The sequence below is a fragment of the Cololabis saira genome, chromosome 7 (genome assembly GCF_033807715.1).
Source record: "Cololabis saira isolate AMF1-May2022 chromosome 7, fColSai1.1, whole genome shotgun sequence".
Classification (NCBI taxonomy): Eukaryota; Metazoa; Chordata; class Actinopteri; order Beloniformes; family Belonidae; genus Cololabis; species Cololabis saira.
Genome location: NC_084593.1, coordinates 15,196,397 through 15,216,660, shown reverse-complemented (window position 1 = coordinate 15,216,660; position 20,264 = coordinate 15,196,397). Strand labels below are relative to the sequence as shown.

Below are 20,264 nucleotides of genomic sequence, written 5' to 3'. Positions count from 1 at the left end.
AATTAATATTTTGGTTTGAACTAAGACCAAAATCGTTTTAAACCCCCAGTTTCAAATCCACTGATTGCCTATCACTATATTGCTGCATTTGCTCCAAACTTTTAATATTTATAGTAGGGAGACTGAATGTACCATAGATAAATGCTGGATGGAGAGAATGAGGAGAGCTGAAGCTGTGGCCCCCGTTGGCTGTCAAGAGGCTTATTTGCAAAGCGAAAGCTCTTAGCAGTCCCCCCCACCCCCGAGCTACAGGGGGTAGCAAGACTACTGGAGTATTTAAAATAATGAGAGAAGGAGAAGAGAGATGGAGGAGATGGAAAAGGATTTAGCAACTGAGAGGAGTGATAGAAAAGCCGGGGCAATTATTCAATATAATGAAGGATTTAATGAGTGTTTAATGTGACAGGAAAGCAGGAAAAAAAAAACATTTAATAAGAGAGACCAAGTAATAATGGACATTTGACTTTGTTGAGTTTAGCAATTCAAAGAGAGAGCGTATTCATATTTTTAGTTGGGTCTGAGGGCTTGTGTGTGGGGGAGAGGCAGAGTGTGTGAACAGGATCATGTTTTGTAATATAGTAAGACTCAGCAGTCAGTAGTGTTGGTCCTCTCAAGGTCAATCCTGGTGCTGGAATGAGAGTTATTTCCTCCCTCAGTCTGACCGAGCGCGAGTGGGAGAAATGTCTGGAATCCGTAACTTTCCAAATAAGCTTTAACGCACAACTGACAAGACCGGGAATATTTCATTATTTCATTAAATCAACTTTCGGCCCATTTGATTACACAATTCATTTTCCAAAGTGTTTTCAATCAAATCAAATCTGGTAAAAGAGTAGTTAGTTTGCTGGAGGAAAAAGAACTAGCACTGCAGCTCCCATTGTATAGACAAATGTGAGTCTGTGCTGAAGTGAAAGCCATGTTGAAGCCCCTGATTACTTTTTTTTTTCTTTTTTCCACTGTTGCTGAATTCCAATTTCTCAGCTATGCACCATAGATTTTGTATTGACGTGGAAGTGCAACTGCCTCCAGGCAAAGGCTATTATGTAAAACTAATGTTTTACCAGGCCACATAAGGCATAGTGAGCAGGATTTAAGTTACACCTTATTATCTTACTGCAGAGCTGCCTCGTCAGATCAGGTTTCAGGCTGAAAATCCGACAATACAGATAAGTTGATAATGCAGAAATTGACTGAAGGATTGTGTTTATTTTCATTTATTGACATGTACATTACAAGAGGTCTCAGAAATCCATGCCACAAATATCATACAAAAGCAAAGAACTGTTTAAAAGAGTGAATGGAGATCACTTATTTGGGTTCATTCTTGGCCGGTTTATGATGTATATTATCTGCATCACTTTAATTTTAAATGTCTGAAATTCTGATCGTTTTTTTTAGTAGATGAATTCAAATTCAAAATACTTTATAAAAAAAAGAAATTAAAGTAATTGCCAGTGTCAACAAGTTGGCGCAAACTTAAGTATTTGTAATGGTTATTTTGGCACGTTCTTCCTAAAAATGGATGCTGTTTTTGTGTCAGATCATCTTTCCAGTTACCTATGACATATTTGAAATAACACATGTTCGTTTCCTTCGTACAAGCACTAAATTGTCCCCATACCAACTTTTTTTGGAACGTGTTGCAGGCCTCAAATTGCAAAAACTCGTGTATATAAACAGATAAAATGAAGTTGAGAAGGAAAATCGTGAAATATCTTGGGTTCATACTCTCTATGAAGAAATAAAAGCCAAAGGAAATGTCAGAACAGCTGTTTTTAACATTTCCTTTGTGGACATAAGTGGGGACACAAACACTGAAGCCTGGTTTTCAAATACACGTGTGCTTGTGTAGAGGTCACCTGGAAGTCAGTTCATTCCTGTTAAACAAATCTATCAGTGAGTCTTTAACTCTCTCTTCCCCCTTTTTTTGCCTTCAAAATTTGACTCTAGGTCAGAACAAAAATGTAGACTTAGCAGTGAATTTCAGAGAGCGTAGTGTTCACTGTGCCAGGAAGGTGGATAAACAAAGTAGTGAAAAAGCGACGAAGCTTGCCTGTTGGCTCGACACTCAAACTAAACAGTTCATATTTAACTCCTTCAAGTGAAAATCTCCATAATCCAATTTAGCCTTTACTGGTACTGAAGTGCTAGAAATAGTAGAGAGTGCATGCATAGTGGATCACGTGTCTTTAAATAACGTCTTTCACAAAACTGACTACTCAACAGGCCGAACGTCCTCATAACTTGCTTATTCCTTTGTTATATTAATGTTTTTTTTTATCATGGTATTTCCCCCCATAATAGACCAGGACATTTTGCAAAATAAGGATCTTTTTTATACATTCATGGCAAAGAGATGTACCAAATGGATATTTGGACATAAAGTTACAACTTTGAGTTCTTAATATATACTTTACTGTTTGTTGTGTCAAATTAAGTTTCTTTCAATTTTACTCGATATAAGCATTCTTTTTACTTTTGATTGCAGCAGTAACAATGTTGTTGACTTTTAGGCTGACATGAATGTTTGACATTAAAAATATTGAATAGAGCGTATAATATTTTTTTTATTTCAATGACTTTTCTATCTAGAAAGCCGGGACAGGCTCCAGCAGACCCGCTGTGACCCATAATAGGATTATAGAGGGTGTTGGAAAATGGGTAGATGGATGAACTATGTATCTGGTTTCTTTCCCACAATGTTGGCCTACGGAAATGGTACGAGTGGTTCAAGAGGGCAAATGTCAAATTTAAATTTAGCTCTGAATCTCAAAGGTTTTTGGATAACATTTTGAACGAGATGACGCAAGAGCCGTGCCTATTTTACATGCCAGCCTGCACATCTCAGAGGGGAATGAGAAAGAAATGAGGGATGGCTGGAGTCAGCAGCATCAGCAGAAACAGACTTTTAAGGGACTGTCTAAACTTTATACTTTAAACTCCCCCTTCCCACATGCACAAACACACATACACAACGAGAGAGAGAGAGAGAGAGAGAGGGAAACAAAGAAATCACAGAAAATTGCAGTGTGTTTGATTAGAGAAGGAAAACTAATGTATGCAACTCCCATTGACCGCTGCTCTTATTAAACCTGAACAAAGGCTCACTACTGGGCTTGTCTGGCACATCTGTCTTGTTAAATACCACTTATCCTCCTGAAGTGCCTAGCAACGCTCCACGTGTGATGGTGGTGACACATCATGTTGAAAAGATGCAGAAGGGTTATCGACATATTTCTGTTATCATCTCTCATCAGACACACATCACTGTCTATTTTTTAGAATATGTTCAAGGTTATCGAAGATATGCTCCACAGTAGACTAACATATAATATGAAGATAATAAACTCTCCATGCTCTCTCCATCAAGACAAAATACAAAGGTTTTTTTTGTAAAATTATCTTTATGGTTTTGGTCTCCCGAGGCAACTTTCTTTTTCTTTGCAATTTCCTACTGTCCTAAACACTTTATCTCCCTAATAACACTGTTTAAAGTCTCAGCAAAGTAATATGTTTTAATAAATAAACCAAAATAACAACTTTTTTTTTTTTTACGGTTCTGAGGAGTTCTTTTTTTTTTTTTAGGGAAAACAAAACAATGCACCAGACAGAGGCTATTGAATATGCTTTTTTGTTGTTGTTGTTATTTTAGCTTTCACACTTATTTCCACACAGTTGTTATAGCAACTGCATCAGTCCAGAAGAGACTCGATGAAGCAGACATTCATGTGTGGCTGCACAATTAAGAGATAAAAAGTGATAACTGAGAACACAAGAAGTGATTTAAGATGCGCTAACGATAATGATCAGTAAATGTATTTTTGCACATGTAAATTTTTTTATATTGCTCTTTTTTTATTATTTAGCTATTTATTGGTTATTTCTAGTTTTAATTTTTTGTATAAACCGTTGAGCGTGTGTGTGTTTGGCTGCTGCACGATTGAATTTCTCCTCTGGGAGATCAATAAAGTCTTCTTTTCTAAACGGCAGAAAGGACCTTTAATCCCAAAGCGTGTGTCGTAATTGCTTCTAGACGAACTAGTGGCTTTCTGATTATGCTCTTCTTCCTCTTCTTTTCTTGCACCTTTTTTCCTGCCGATGTTCCTAATTTTTTCCTGGTGTTTTGTCGACAGGTATCAGGCCACCCATCATGAATGGGCCCATGCACCCACGCCCCCTGGTGGCGCTGCTGGACGGGCGCGACTGCACCGTGGAGATGCCCATCCTGAAAGACGTAGCAACTGTGGCCTTTTGTGACGCTCAGTCCACACAGGAGATTCACGAAAAGGTGATGCACTCAACACGATACGTAATGAACGCTTAACCGTGTCATATCTGGCTCGGGGAACTGGGAAACGTTTTTACAAAGGGATACACAACTTCTTTAGAAAAAGCCAATATTGGGGATTACAGGGTATAAAGTGAGATAAGCTCAGTTCACAAGATGGTTTCCAGCATCTTCTAAGTGTAGTATTGTGCATACAACGTGTTCGTATTGTGAGTTTTGGACGAGTACTGGGCTCACATTACAGGACTATTTGGCACCAAGGGATCTAAACTACAAAAAGAAACCATTGCAAACTTTTTGGCAGAATGAATTTCTGACTTGTCTGTCTTGTCTGTATCAAGTAGGTATAAAAAAACCCAAAAAGCCAAGTGAAAAAGAAGTACAAAGAAGAAATTTAAAATGCAGGTCATGCTCGCGCCTTGCAGAGCCAGTATGGACTGTAAATGGGTTTGTATGTCTGGCAGGGTTACATCTTTTACTGGGACTCTGCCAGGCTCTCCCCCTCTCCCTCTCTCTCTCTCTCTTTCCCCCTCTCTCTCTCTCTCTCTCTCTCCCTCTCCCTCCCTCTCTCTCTCTCTCTCCTTCTCCTTCTACCTCTCCCTCTCAAATTCAAATTCAAATTGGCTTTATTGGCATGAATGGTAACCATTGTTGCCAAAAGCATACATATACATACAACAAACCACAATACAATTAATACATGAAATATTAAGACAATTACAATAAATGTTTCACATTAAATAACTAACACATGCATACAATATATATATATATATATATATATATATATATATATATATATATATATATATATATATATATATATATATATATATATATATATATATATATATATATATATATATATATACAGAACATTAATAGGCAGGGAGACTGTATAAGGATAAGGAGACTGTGTAGTCTGGTTGTGTTTCTCTCCATCTATGACATGCACTGATGTATTTAGCAGCTTCTAAAGCACTTTCCTTTTTTTTCTCCAATTAAATGTTGGCTTTTGTCCTGATCTGAGAGGGAATCAAAATCCTGGACTTGTTGTTTAATTTTAGGAAAGAACTTAGATCTAAAGTCTTTGTATTGTTCACTTTAACAGGAAGTGTTGTTCTGTCTCCAGTGTTGGTCTGCCTGTGTCGACCCGTCTCTATGGCCAAACTGTGATCACTGAGTCTGTACATGGTCAAAGTCTTTCTGAGTGTCTGATCAGTCACGCTGGTCAGATAGGTCGCCATTGTATATTGTCTTTTTAGAGCCAAATAGAATTGCAGTTTGCTTTAGTTTTATGTGGTAGATGTCCAATAGTTAATGTAATTGTCTTTTTCTTTAGCTATAATGTGGTTGGGCCAGATTGTGTGAGGGCTGTCCTGAGGCCTGCTGTTGGCCTGCCCTCTTTCTCCCTCTCCTTCTCTCTCTCTCTCTCCCTCTCTCTCTCTCTCCGTCAGTGAGCACAGTGTGGGAAAAACAGATGGCTTCCCTTTATCTCTTGCTCTCTCTCCGGCTCTCCACTGAGCAGTCATGTCACTGTGTAATTAAAAGGGCTTCTTTACTATAATTGAACCGCATGTCATTTTCATCCACACACGCACACGCACACGCACACACACACACACACACACACACACACACACACATATATTTAGTGTGGGCTGGCAATGTAGGAAAAAGATCATACAATTAACTGAGAGCCAATTAAAAGGTGACAGTTTAACTGCCTTCCAGGGCCTTATAATGTATTTCTGTTGATTATGAAAATGTCATTTTTGCCTTGGAGTCATTATTCTTCACTGTCGATTAAAACAAAATGACCACATCTGAGGCGTCTTATTACCATGGGAATTTGATTCCAGCTAATATTAGGCTCAGTTTCTAAATGTAGAAACCTTATTTCTGCAGTTGAAAAATAAATATCCAAACTTCTTGTTATTAGATTTTCTGCTTATTTAATTATTCCATGGAAAAAGAAAAAAAACAGGATGTGAAGGTAATATTAGAAGCTATTCCAACCAAAAGGGTTTTTGTTCATATTTGCTCTGTGGGGCTTTTCAGACCTGGTGCTAACACGCATCAGGGGTGACTGGGCCGCTAGTGACGGCGCTCAATAGAGGTGTGAGTAATGTAATAAAGAAGCATAAAGGAAACATTCACATCTGCCATGTAGCCATGGTTTTAGCAGTGTGAACACAAATGTGTCACGTTGAAGGACCACGTTATGACCTTGCATGACCCTAAACAAGGTTTTTCCATTAGATGTTTTCCGTTAAAAGCAATTCACAGTATGTGAGCTTATTATTTACTGAATATCCATTGTGATCACCGGTATCTGGGCCAATGGCCAGGTTGTGTCTTTGATGTTATTTCCTTCAGCAGCATCATGTCATTACTTTGAATCATCGTTTAACAGGCTTTACTCCACATGTCAGGATTTCAACTCTGCATATTTCAGTTCCTTAAAACTGTAGTTTCGATATAAGAAAGCAGAACTTAGTGTGGCGTGTCGAATCAAGGGGGTTAAGTGTTGTTGTATGTTACCAGGAAAACACACCCATGAGCAGAGGTGGGTAGTAACGAGTTACATTTACTCCGTTACATTTACTTGAGTAAGTTTTGGGAAATTTTGTACTTTTAGGAGTAGTTTTGAATCACTATACTTTTTACTTTTACTTGAGTAGATTTGTGAAGGAGAAACTGTTACTCCGCTACATTAGGATACGTTGAGCTGTTACTTTTCTTTTATCCCTTTTATCCGCGTACGCGTCAATCTCATGACATCACTGGGTGATTCTTTGGGAAAAATGTTTGTTTTTGCATGTTTTGTCACATTTACACAGACTCAAACACACACAGAGTTTCTATGAGTTCATGGGCTTGTTCTAGTTCTGGTTAAAAAAGAAAAGTACAAAGGCTTGAAATTTTGTGCTACTTTATTATTTATTTTTTTATTCTGTTATTATTTTATTTATTTTATTATTTATTAAAGTACTTGAATTTACTTTAATATTATTTAAATTTAAGCTATTTTTTATTCATTTTAATTTATTTTATTATTTTATTGATTTAATTTGCCTAAAGATGATTATTTTGTACTTTTGTCTGTTTGAATGGTTGTGTTAAAAATAAATCCGACGTTACTCAACAGTTACTCAGTACTTGAGTAGTTTTTTCACCAAGTACTTTTTTACTTTTACTCAAGTAATTATTTGAATGACTACTTTTTACTTCTACTTGAGTCATATTATTCTGAATCAACAGTACTTTTACTTGAGTGCAATTTTTGGCTACTCTACCCACCTCTGCCCATGAGTGTATTACGTCGGGAAAAGTTTCTGTTTTAGTTATTTCCAGGCATTTCTTCAGCGGTTAGAACGATGTCAAATCTGGAGAGACGGTTCAAACCTTCAGTCTGCGCGTCTGCAGCCAGCACAGTAGCAATACTGAGCTCTGCAACGTCCCAGATTATTTAATGCTAAGTTTCCTTCTCTCATATCAAGTTAATAGCATAGCTGAGTTCACTCAAACGTATGTAAATAATTCTGTGATGACCTAAATTCAGTTCACTTCGGTTCCTCAAGGAGAAATTATGAACATTTAAGATGCAACTCAGGCACATCTGAAAACATGTTTGTGTTTGAACCTTGACATCGTTCACATCACTGAACATATTTGTGATTTTAAAGATACATTAGACCTGCTGATGCTCTGTTTGTTGTTCAGATTGCAGCTCACGGTTTTCATGTAGGATACATGTTATTTTGCAGACAGATGGGATTACTGAGATCCAGTCCCAGGTGGCCATTTGGAACGCATGTTGTGTAAACACATGCACTTACAACAGTCCTCTTGCAATTTAAGAGACCCATGAAAACACAGATCTGAAGAGCTTTTTTGTGTTCTGTGCAAGTGTTGTTTATATTGAGATCAAATTCAACCCTTTTTTCCACAGATTGATGTTTCTGAGTGTGTTCGGAGATAATAAAGGCTGTTTCGTGTATTTATACATAGTAAAAAAAAGATACTGTTCCTCTGTTAGTTAACTTGCTGTGTGTATGTGTGTGTGTTTTGTGCATTCAGGTTTTGAATGAAGCGGTAGGAGCGCTGATGTACCACACCATCACTCTGATGAGAGAAGACCTGGAGAAGTTTAAAGCTCTGCGGATCATCGTCCGCATCGGCAGCGGTTATGACAACATTGACATTAAATCTGCTGGAGAACTTGGTACGATCAAACTAATAAGAGCTTCTCAGTAATGCCTCATGTTAGTGTGCCAGCGGTGCTATAAGATACAAAACAAATGTTTTTAACTCACGCTTGCTACAAATTATATAAAATATCCCTTGCTGTAATGGGCACTGACAGGTTTAAGAGAATTCAACCAAATTATTGCAACTTATGCCTCTGGTGGAGTTTGAGTCTGACTAACTTCCTCTAACTTATTCCTTCAAGAGGCTCTGCCATTTAAATTGTAATTTTGTGTGACTGTAGTAAAACTGCTGACCTGTAGTACACCTCCAGCCTGCACATCTCCACCTAAATTACCTCCCAAAAACTTTATATGTCTTTCCAAATGCTCAAAAAAAGCTATTACTAATCCTCAAATGCTCTCTGGTCCGGCAGGCATAGCTGTATGTAATATGCCAGCTGCCTCAGTGGAGGAGACGGCGGACTCGACGCTATGTCACATCCTCACCTTGTACCGACGGACCACCTGGTTGCACCAGGTTTGTAGCTTTCTGTGGCTGATTAAAGAAAAAAAAGAAAGAAAAAAAAGAGAGACTCATATGGATTAAATTCAAATGAACTAATTCCAGATGTATTGGTATCAGATCTGCATTTGGTTGTAAAAATTTCAGTTTCGACAAGAACTGGTCAACTGACATATCGGCAAAATTGAATCATTTCATTTTCTTTAGAATGTTGCTGTATTTGAAAGACGTTGATGTAAAGTGTAGAAGGTACAGTAAAATGATTTGTTCCTCAAATCATTATGCAGATTTGTTTGATAACCATGCTCACAATATCTAAAAGGACTCTGTTTTTTGGGTCATTAAGTGCCCAGTCCTGACATGAATGATAGCTGGATCATGTTAAACTCATGCTTTTGTTGTCCGTGTTTCATACTTGGATGTGATAATTAATGGTTGCTCATGTCAGGCTCTACGGGAGGGCACGCGAGTTCAGAGCGTGGAGCAGATCCGGGAAGTGGCGTCGGGAGCAGCAAGGATTAGAGGAGAGACCCTGGGACTCATAGGACTCGGTAAGAAGCAAAAATAATGACTTAACAACACACGCGTCACATTTGTAGAGGTGTTTCGAGCTGAAGAATTAAGCACCATGCTTACAGCATAGGCCAATGTTTATCAGACGCCGGGCTTAATTGAATGGTGAAATGTCGAGCTGTCGATCAGGTTTATGCCGAGCAAACTTAAAAAACTTAATGCTAAATTGGTTTCCCAAGGAGTTACCGGCAATAAAATATAAGCCGATTAAACACAAGCAGAATGCAAATCTCCTTCCTGTTCAGTCTGAGGCTTCCCCGGTAATGATGAGCAAATGTGCGTGACAAGATTTGTTAATACCAAAAGTCAAAAAACGAAGTATAAGATGCTGAGTAAAATTACCTATTTCTTTCCCATTACATTTAAATGTATTCAAATGAGGGCTGATGTGAATTGTCCCGTGTGACTCTGTGCCTGTGGGGATTCACGTGTTTGCAGGTCGGGTGGGTCAGGCCGTAGCCCTGCGAGCAAAGGCCTTTGGCTTCAATGTGATTTTCTATGACCCTTACTTGGCTGACGGAGTAGAGAGATCCCTGGGACTCCAGAGAGTCACCACCCTTCAGGTAAATCCACACATCCCAGGTACGACTGACATCCCAGTCAGGAAAGATTAGCCACTGAGCAGTTTCCAGCTACTCTTTGTAACATGATTATTAGTGATGCACCGAAATGAAAATTTGTGGCCGAAACCGAAAATAATAATAAACACTTGGCCGAATACCAAATAATTCCGAACAATGCTTCTTTGCAGTTTTTCATTTATTTTGCCAATTTTTTCACCATTGCATAAATCAAATAAAATGTGCAGTGAAATACCCGCCAGTCAAAATTTTTCTTACTGTACTTATTGTATTTTTTCTCATAATCCTTTTTCATTTTCTCCCGTTCAAATCCAGTTAATCGGGTCGCGGCGGGGCAGATCTCCGCAATTTGAAGCGTTGTATAATAATTGTAACAATATGAGTTATTTTCTTGGAGGATCTCGTCATATCAGACAGTGAGGGTTCTCCACCGCATCGGTAGTACGGGCCCTTTTCTCTGCGCTCTCTCCCCGATCTCCTCCGCTGTGCATCCCGTGACCGTCTCCATCACCAAGCGGCTTTCCCAAATCCAACTCAGCCTGGATCATTTCTCGCTTCCTCTGCTTTTTCCCCACATCCAAGTAATGATCTGACATGCTGACATTTAACACCGCACGCCCCTCACTCCACGCTGTTCGCTGTTTGATTGTGTCATCTAAACATGCCGTTATTAATTGTTCGGTTTTTTCCCCACTTATTCCACCGAACACCAAAAGTGTTTTTTTTGCTATTTTCGGGCCGAACAATTTCGGTTAACGAACATTCGGTGCATCACTAATGATTATTCATTTATTTCAACGCATCCTATCAGCTGTTTTATCCCTCAAAAGGGCTTCATACACCACACATCCTGTGAGGCACTGAGTGAATTATCGGATCCTGGCAGAATTTTGTTTCCAACTGATTCCACATGTGGAAGAAGTGTGGGGTTATTGAGTGAGAGATTACATCTGGTGGTTCAGCGTAGCAAATAAGTGCATCTGAAAGGAGATAGCTGTGAAGAAGCCAAACTACCTGAGCAGACTCCAGGTGTTTGCAGTGTGCTCAGGCGCTGGCAACATGAACGGACCCGGCAGCAGTGGCACCTTGTCAGTGCTGGATCCTTGTTGGTTTGTACAAGAGCCCTGCTCAAGCCCAAGCTTTGGAGAATTTCCTATTAGCCTTACTGGCTCAGTTAATTCCCATTAGATGGTTCAGAGGCCATGAATAAAATAACTGAAAGCATAGTCGCTTCTAAAGCTAATTTCCTGATAAAATGAGTCACATCCTGAGTAATAACAAAAGTTTACAGTAGTTTTTTAGCACTGCCGTGACTCTTTGGCTTGACAGATATTTCCAAATACAAGAAGCTTTTTTCAAAAGTTGGTGAGTTTACTAGATTGCTTTGAATTATACATAAAGAGAAGTTTGGTCACATGACAGTGGACTGATGCAATAAAACCACATCCCCTCTGTACAGCTTTATTTTATAGTGCTGGAGCAATTAGGACTACATTTTTACTAAACAGGGAAAACAGTGATTACTATAGACACAATGAATATACAGGACTGTCTCAGAAAATTAGAATATTGTGATAAAGTCCTTTATTTTCTGTAATGCAAAAATGTCATACATTCTGGATTCATTAAAAATCAACTGAAATATTGCAAGCCTTTTATTATTTTAATATTGCTGATCATGGCTTACAGCTTAAGAAAACTCAAATATCCTATCTTAAATAATTAAAATATTCTGGGAATCTTAATCTTAAATTGTAAGCCATAATCAGCTATATTAAAATAATAAAAGGCTTGCAATATTTCAGTTGATTTGTGATGAATCCAGAATGTATGACATTTTTGTTTTTTTAATTGCATTACAGAAAATAAAGGACTTTATCACAATATTCTAATTTTCTGAGACAGTCCTGTATGAAAAACTCAAGCTCTACTACAAAAACAGATACCTCTAAGTGTTTTTGTTAGATAGTTTAGTGGCAGCACCAAGTGTTAAGGGAGTATTTGAATTCAGTTACTCCTCTGTCTTTTTTTTTCATCCTCAGGATCTGCTCTTCCACTCTGACTGCGTCTCTCTGCACTGCAGCCTCAACGAACACAACCACCATCTGATCAATGACTTCACCATCAAGCAGGTAATGCTCAGACAGCCCCGCGCAATCAGCCTCAGGAGGGTGCAACCGCGGGCACATTTTAAACGATTTATCTATCTGCACACCAATCTCAGAGTCATAAATATTTGAAGAGGCAGATACCAAGGGAAGCCCACGGCTGACATATAGATTAACGAGGTCCATGAAAGCGTGCCTTGCATATGAAAGCAACCAATGAAGCAACGCCAATCGATGTCAGCTCTTTCCCTCAAAGAACTTTAGCTTTAAAAGCATCTATGAAGAGGATATTGCTTTACTTGGATCAATCAGATATCACAATGAACAATGTGAATTTCTGTACTAACTAGTGCTGTCAGGCGAATGAAAAAATCAATCTTATTAATTACAGGATTTATAATTAATTAATCTAATTAATCATATTTTAATCTCATATCTGCTAAAGGTCCCCAAATAAAGAATTAGAATTCTAGGACATTGCAAATTGCAGTGCATGACTAATCAATAGAATACACTAAGAAGAGAAGATTTGAAATCCACATTTTTATTGGTGAAGTGGGTTTCATAAATGAAATTCAAAAGAAAAAGCTCAAGCACATCAGCAAACCAATTAGGTCAGGTGCATTATTCAAAAATGCAATGCAAATACAGTTAAATAAAATTCATAAAATACGGCTGAGTCTCAAATAGGCATTTAAGCAGACTCTCAATTCAAAATTAAAACTAAAGCTGACTCAATACAGCAATTCAAGTACTAGTAGCTGTAACTTTTACAGTGGAACTTGTCCGGACATGTTTAGCGTTTAAATGATAATTCAGGCTGGAGCAGCTCCGGTGAGAGGAAAATTCTTTTTTACAAAATGTACAAATCACCGCGTTCTCGTTGATAGTCCCGTCTTCTTTCTTTTTATACATAAACTTGGCGTTCAAAGGCCCCAGCAAAGATTTGCTGAGTCGCTCCCCTGAGTCGTCCACGTCTGTCACCTGCTTTGTTTGTTTGACCAGCAGCAGGAGGAAAGTGACCTGCCACTGCCAAGTGGCCTATGGCGGCGCGCACAGACACAGCGGCTCACAGCCCTCCACTTCAGTGCCCTTTTTTGTGTTATTAGGGCCCAAGCACTGACAGTGCGAAGGCCCTATTGTATCTGTAGAATTTTTGTTTTTTTCCTCGTTTTTATTTTTCTTCTTTCGACGAAATGAGGGCCTTTTTGCCCCACTAAACGTGTCCCAAAAGTCACCAAATTTTGCACGCAAGCCAGGCCTGGCAATAAATTTGATATTTAATGGTTTGCATTAATGGGTGGGGCAAAATGGCTCAACAGCGTCCCCTTGAAAACTTTGTGCCTCAAGCCCCATAATACGGTTTGACGTACATGCACGAAAATCGGTACACACCTGTATCATGTCGCAACTTAAAGAAAAGTCTCTTGGCGCCATGGCCAAAACTGAACAGGAAGTCGGCCATTTTGAATTAATTGTGTAAATTTGGCGAAATTTATGCCATTCCTTCGGCAGTTAATGCGGCCTGAATCGTAACGTGCACCCAGGTGTGTTATACATCAAAATGTGGGTCTCGATCCTGCGACAACGCGGATTACTTTTGTCAAAAGCGGTTTGGTGGCGACGATAGACGCCAAAAAGCGCGCCCCCCCTTCATCTGATTGGTCCATATTTGATAGTTCCTACTTTCTGCCATAACTTTTGAATGGTTTGATATAGAGAGTCGTGGCTGGTGTCATCTGCTAAATGTCCTGGCCTGAAGAATCTACATGCAAGTCATACAAGCATTTCCACTGCAGCATGCCTGAACGTGCACAAGGGTGCGAGGGCCCGTTCATCGCTGCTTGCAGCTTTAATTTCTACTTATTTTTTGCATTACTGTTTTTTACCGTGCAATACTTTTCCCCGGACCGGATCTGTGCAATATTCCACCACATGTGTAGTTATATGTTATTATCTGTAGATAGGATCTCAGGTCTTGATTTCACGATTCAAAATGCACCTTAACCTTTTTATATTTGTATATTATTTATATTTCTTATATTTCTTATCTGTTGGCACTGTCTTGCACTGCAGAGGTGGTGCTGCTTTTAATCTCACTGTACCCATGTATAATGACTAAAGTATTCTATTCTATTCTATTCAATGGGCCAAATTTCAAATGGTCGCGCATTTTGCCACTCATAATTAATTGCGTTAATTTTCATAACGCGTTAATTAGCAGTGTAATTAATCAATCTAACTAACGCGCTAAACTGACAGCCCTAGTACTAACATAAGGTTGTATTTTGTTTCATATATATGATGATACATGACTGGTTCAGCTGTAACTCTGCAGTCCTTGTGTGTCTCCGCGTGTATGAAGATGCGTCAGGGGGCGTTCCTGGTGAACACGGCCCGGGGGGGCCTGGTGGACGAGAAGGCTCTGGCTCAGGCCCTGAAGGAGGGCAGGATACGGGGAGCTGCTCTGGACGTTCACGAAACAGAGCCTTTCAGGTAACACAAACACACAAACAGGGAATATTTCTCTATCCGACAGCAAAATACTACAAAAAATACCTTTTGGATATTAAAGAGTAAGATTTTAATGCTAGTTGGGAATATAAAGGACATTCGTCAAATGTACTGTAATGTTTTAACATTCCTGCTGTTGTCACTAAAGTGACTCTATTGTTATTGTCACTACTATCCCATTTCCAAACACACATGTGGCAAAATAGAAATAAATTCAATTATTTTTTTAATAATTTAACCCCCTTATCTAAATTAAATAAGAACAAAGAGGCAAAAGACAAAATGTTGTGTTAGCGGCTAACTACCATATTGCATCACATGTTTGTATTTACATTAAGTATTTAGGAAGTGAGGTTGTAGTTCTGAAAAATGAACTATTTTAAATGATAGAAAACCAATTTCAAAAATTAATTTGTTCCCATTTCCATTAAACTTTTAAATAGTGCCGTTTGAGGCTACAGGGTCTGTGCTATAGTTTTTATGACGTAACCACAGAGTAGGTGCAAAATGTCTCATTGTCAATATTTTGTAGTGTACAATGAGGGGTAGGTGCAATCTTTTATGTGGTTTGTTTGTTTGTTTGTTTGTTTGTTTGTTTTATCACACTGTGGAGGCATGTAGGGCACAGCACCATGAGGGAAAAACACATTTCCCTGTGGGGACAATTAAATGATCGTATATTCTATCTGCAAAAGTACTGACGAAGACTAAGTGGAGTTTGTGCACAATCAATGCAAATTATATTTTGCCATTACTGCAGCGTCACTGTTTAGTGTTCGTGCTGTAGTAAAATTATTGTCATTATGGGAATTGAAGTGTTTTATGTTCATTTATTTCTAATGACACATTTAGATTTAAAACTGAGTTGAAACTTGATATTGGTAAGAATTACAATATTGTGAATGTCAAGCACAGCTTTGCTTGTGAGCAGTGAAAACGCTTTTTGTAAATATCACCAGCTGAAGTATCCGTTCAGTTTACACTCTGATACCATTTTTTAATCGTTTTAGCACCAGTGTCAAGGCAAAACACAAGTGACACTGTCTGCAGAAAGTTTTCCACTTGTGCCCCACAAATAAGCTTGAGAAGAACTCGCCCATTTGTGCATCCTGTTTTTATTTGGTTTAAAATAACATCCCAAATGGGCAAATGGGATTGTCACGTTCCAAGTCACCAAGACAAAAATGTTCTCTGATTTCAGTGATTAGATCTGACAGACAGTTAAATGGCAGTTTGACCGTTGTTTTCCTGAGGTGTCAATCAGACAAAATGGCTGGATTTAAAACATAAGGAGCCGGTGCTGTACTATTATTGAAAATCAACATATCACACAGTGATGGATGAAATAATCCAGCTCCCACTGACTCTACTGTTTGTATAATGTGCCAGTTTTAGTCAGGGTCCACTGAAGGACGCTCCCAATCTCATCTGTACGCCCCACGCTGCCTGGTACAGCGAGCAGGCATCGCTGGAGATGCGAGAGGAGGCAGCCAGGGAGATCCGACGGGCCGTGACAGGTAGCGTACAAACACTGGAAACACAAGCAACACGTGAAAACACGACCTCTGCTGGAAAATGTTGAGTTGTGCAAGCAAGAGCGACATTTTTAGTTAGTCCTCTGCTGTTGAGCATAAGCAATTGTTTCAATTGAATTGAGATTACATTTTTAATTCAAAAAGAGCAAGAGAGATTTATGGGCATTTCTCCATCTTCTCTGTCTTTTCTCTCTATTCTTGTGGCCCCTATTTAATCTGTTTTTCACCGGTGGCCTGTTTAATCTGATCTAACTTTTGCATCTCTGCAAAAAGTGGGTCAGCAAGATAACACAAAAAATAAATGAATAAAAAAGTACACTGTTAACAGCGACAACAACCTCTCCTCAATGAATTGTAGAACACATTGTTCACATTTTCCTTTTTTCACATGTGATATTATTCTCTTTCATTCTGTTCTCAGGGCGAATCCCAGACAGCCTGAAGAACTGCGTGAATAAAGAATTTCTCACCCAGAACAACCACTGGGCAGGAGTTGATCCAGCTGCAGTCCACCCGGAGCTCAACGGAGCCTACAGGTAGTGTCACCGCATCTGCACTCACCAAATGTCTTTAACAATCAATGTTTGGTCTCTCAGAGTTACGGTTCTACATAATAATACAAAATGTTTGTATTTCTGTTTTGCAACATGGTTGTCAGAGCATGCTGCTATGGTGGATTTACAGTGTTACTGCTGCACACACATGTCTATAATTGTAATGGTGTAGATTCTGTAGAACATGAACAGCATGGGAGATTCAACAAGGCAATGACAAACGAAAAAAGAAAAGTGTATCCAGCACAGCTCACTGGTCACTGAGCATTGCTTTAGGAGAGCATACAGGGCTTAACACGGACCAAAATAGCCACACAGTTGACTTTTGGGTTTAACAGCTTCTAACTCCTGCCCAAACATGGCCCTCGCTGTTTGCTTGCTGCACTGCATGCATGTAGAGTCAATCCAAATAGTTACAGGACCTGAAAGTTAGAGAACAAGAAAGAAAGAAAGAAAGAAAGAAAGAAAGAAAGAAAGAAAGAAAGAAAGAAAGAAAGAAAGAAAGAAAGAAAGAAAGAAAGAAAGAAAGAAAGAAAGAAAGAAAGAAAGAAAGAAAGAAAGAAAGAAAGAAAGAAAGAAAGAAAGAAAGAAAGGACCCCCCGCCCCTTTTTTTTTGGAAATAAAATTAATAATACAAACGATAGACGATTATTAACCATATTTTTGACCTTTTAAAAGGAATCAATGACCAATTCTTTCACATGTGACAGCGCCGTCCTCTATAAAGATAATCTTCCTATTCCACAGACGGAAACTTGGAATGATTGAACCCTTCTCTTTAACAGCAGCTCATGCCTGAATCCGTCCTCTGCCCTGCTGTGGTGCCTCCTGTCCACTAGCAAAACAAGGATTCGTCACTCATGCTCACTAACGGCTCCATCACGAGACACTCACATTTTATTTCCTCACAAAACATTTGAAACTGTTCTCCTCAGATATTTGCTTTGCCTGAACTGGACACTTGAATATGTGAATCTTATCCCGTTGTTGTTTATTTTATCCTTTTTTACATATGTCTGAGCACTGACTCCTTGTACTTCTGTACACTCTGGCCAGGTTGCAGGTGTGTGGAATATGACGACAATGTATGTGAATCTACAGTAGTTCGGATGTTGCTCCGTTCTTTTTTCCCCACCCGCTCATGAATCAGCTTCTCTCTCTCTCCAGGTATCCCCCCGGGGTGGTGAACTTGCCGGCCGGTGGCCTCCCTCCACCAGTTGAAGGCATCGTGCCGAGTGCCGTGCCCATAACGCACACCCTCCCGCCCGCCGTCGTCACACACCCTCCCCATGCACCGTCTCCAGGACAAAACATAGTGAAGCCAGCAGAGGGCGACAGAGAGCAACACCCAAACGACCAACTGTAGCCCCCATGGACACGCACACACACACACACACACACACACACACACACCTGCACACACACACACACACCCCCGCACACATGCTTGCCCGTGTCCTCTGGGGACTGGAGGAGGTTGACACGGCAACGGGTGTCGTAGCGCTGACTTCCCAAATGGCGAGTTCTTATCTGAAAAAGGCTCTGAGTGGATTCTCAACTCTCTGGCATTTGCTTCCAACAACCGGGTCTCACTCCAAAGAGGAAAACGGGGAGGATGGTGACGACGGAGAGGAGTGGATTAGCTGTTGGATGCTGTAAATCAAGGAGCAAAAGAGTCCTCTCGCCCCTACCAGAAATGGTTCTGATGATTCCAAGCTGACTTTCACATTGTGTGCCAGACATAAAAAAAAAACAAGCAACAAAAAATAAACAATGTGGTCATTTTGGGGGGAAAAAATAAATACTGGATCCAATTCTGCTGTCCTAGACTGTAGTGTGTCCAAAGTTAGAGGGGCGGGTTTCATGTTTTTCTCTCTTTTCTCTGTCCTTTCCTTAGTTTGATGTTCAAACAAAGTTAGTAGGTTATGACATGAATGTAACCACCTGTTTCTGTACAGTTTTTAGACTTACAGCAAGAAGATACTGATGTTTGTATTCCAGTCTTAACAAAAGGGTGATTTCTCCAAGTAGCCGAACCAATTTCAGAAAACAAAACCATTCTTTCTTTCTTTTTTTTTTTTGGTCCTTTTTGCTTTCCTACATGTTCCCAAATTAGCAAGCCCCCCAAGAAAGAGGCAGCTTTTTGCACACCATCTCAGGAAATTAAGTTTCCGCAGTTGGTATATAATTTTTCTTTTAAAAAAACAAACAAAACAAAACATCTTTATTTTATAAAATTATTTTTATGCCACTTAGTGCTTTTCGTTTTCTTACCTGCTTGCCTTTTTGTGTGCCACTACATTAGAAAAACAACTTTAGCGAGAGATAAAGTTGGACCTAATATTTGCTTTCGTTGGCCTAGTTTAATGGGAGTGTCACTTTGCGCTGGGGACTTAAATGTAAATGTTTGACCCAAGTCGATGGAGTTGTGGGAAGAATTGCTGCGGAGAGGTGGGGGAAAAAAATGGTATGCTTGGCTGGGACAACTTGATTACTTGTAGTATTTTTAATTTATTCATTGACAAGATGATGCACTGAGCATTTGTAGCAGTCTAAACTATGCTGGGACAAGGATTTTATCATGTCCATATTGTCTTCAATGATTCAGTCCTTTCCCCCGTCACACGTGGTAATTGTGAACATTTTTGTGAATCATTATGTAGCTAAATTAGTTCTTTATTGAAGCTGCCCCTTTTAGTCGTACGTATTTCTTCAACTAAAAGCTAAAAACATTTCTTCCCACTTTTTGTTTTGAACTCCATTGTAGTGGTTTAGTGAGTGCAATTTTAATGGTTAATGACAAATTAGAAGCAACTGAGCACTTAAAGTTAGGTCAAACTAACTGTTTTTGAACTTCTCCCAAAGGAACCACCTATGACTCTTCAAGAAGAAACTACACAGCTTGAACATTTCTAAAGGAAGAGACTTCCCCTGAGAAACAGAACCGTTTTCATTGTTTTCAACAACCACAAAAAGAAAAATGTTTACTGCATATACATGCACAGGGAAGCAAAGACATTTCACTAAAGCATGTTGGGAGCTATTGATTCCTCCAGACTTGTATGCATTTACCATTTCAAGCTTGGTCCTTCCTGAGTGTACCATTTCACCACCCTCTGTGGCCTCTATGTCTATGTGTACATATGGTATTCTGCCTGCCTGTGTCTATGTGACTTGGTTGTATCTGTGTCTAAAAAAGAAACAGCACTGGGAGGAGGGGTGGTAGCCGGTACTCTCCACACAGCGTTTTTGCTAAGACTGCCATCTAAATTGACAGCTTAACACCTTTTAACTCAACCAGTATTACACGCTCTATCTGGTTACATTCCAACAATGTAAACAGGATGCTGATATTGACATATCACTGGTAAAATATCTTCTTTTCTGCCTGGGAT

General features: G+C 39.3%; 1 protein-coding gene across 4 annotated transcripts in view; it reads left to right on the top strand.

Moving 5' to 3' along the window:
* Nucleotides 1-19,578, top strand: part of LOC133446790 (C-terminal-binding protein 1) — a 48,959-nt gene extending 29,381 nt beyond the window's left edge. For 3 of the 4 annotated variants that reach the window (XM_061724873.1, XM_061724872.1, XM_061724874.1), the window contains exons 2-11: nt 4,134-4,288; nt 8,372-8,516; nt 8,916-9,019; nt 9,453-9,555; nt 10,016-10,140; nt 12,201-12,290; nt 14,632-14,762; nt 16,170-16,297; nt 16,737-16,851; nt 18,037-19,578. In XM_061724873.1, the coding sequence (XP_061580857.1) occupies nt 4,151-4,288; nt 8,372-8,516; nt 8,916-9,019; nt 9,453-9,555; nt 10,016-10,140; nt 12,201-12,290; nt 14,632-14,762; nt 16,170-16,297; nt 16,737-16,851; nt 18,037-18,235 (1,278 nt within the window). In that variant the 5' untranslated portion in view covers nt 4,134-4,150 and the 3' untranslated portion in view covers nt 18,236-19,578. Of the gene's footprint in view, nt 1-4,133; nt 4,289-8,371; nt 8,517-8,915; nt 9,020-9,452; nt 9,556-10,015; nt 10,141-12,200; nt 12,291-14,631; nt 14,763-16,169; nt 16,298-16,736; nt 16,852-17,925; nt 17,955-18,036 lie in introns of all 4 variants that reach the window. The other variant, XM_061724875.1, reaches the window with a different exon arrangement.
* Nucleotides 19,579-20,264: the final 686 nt, after the last annotated feature.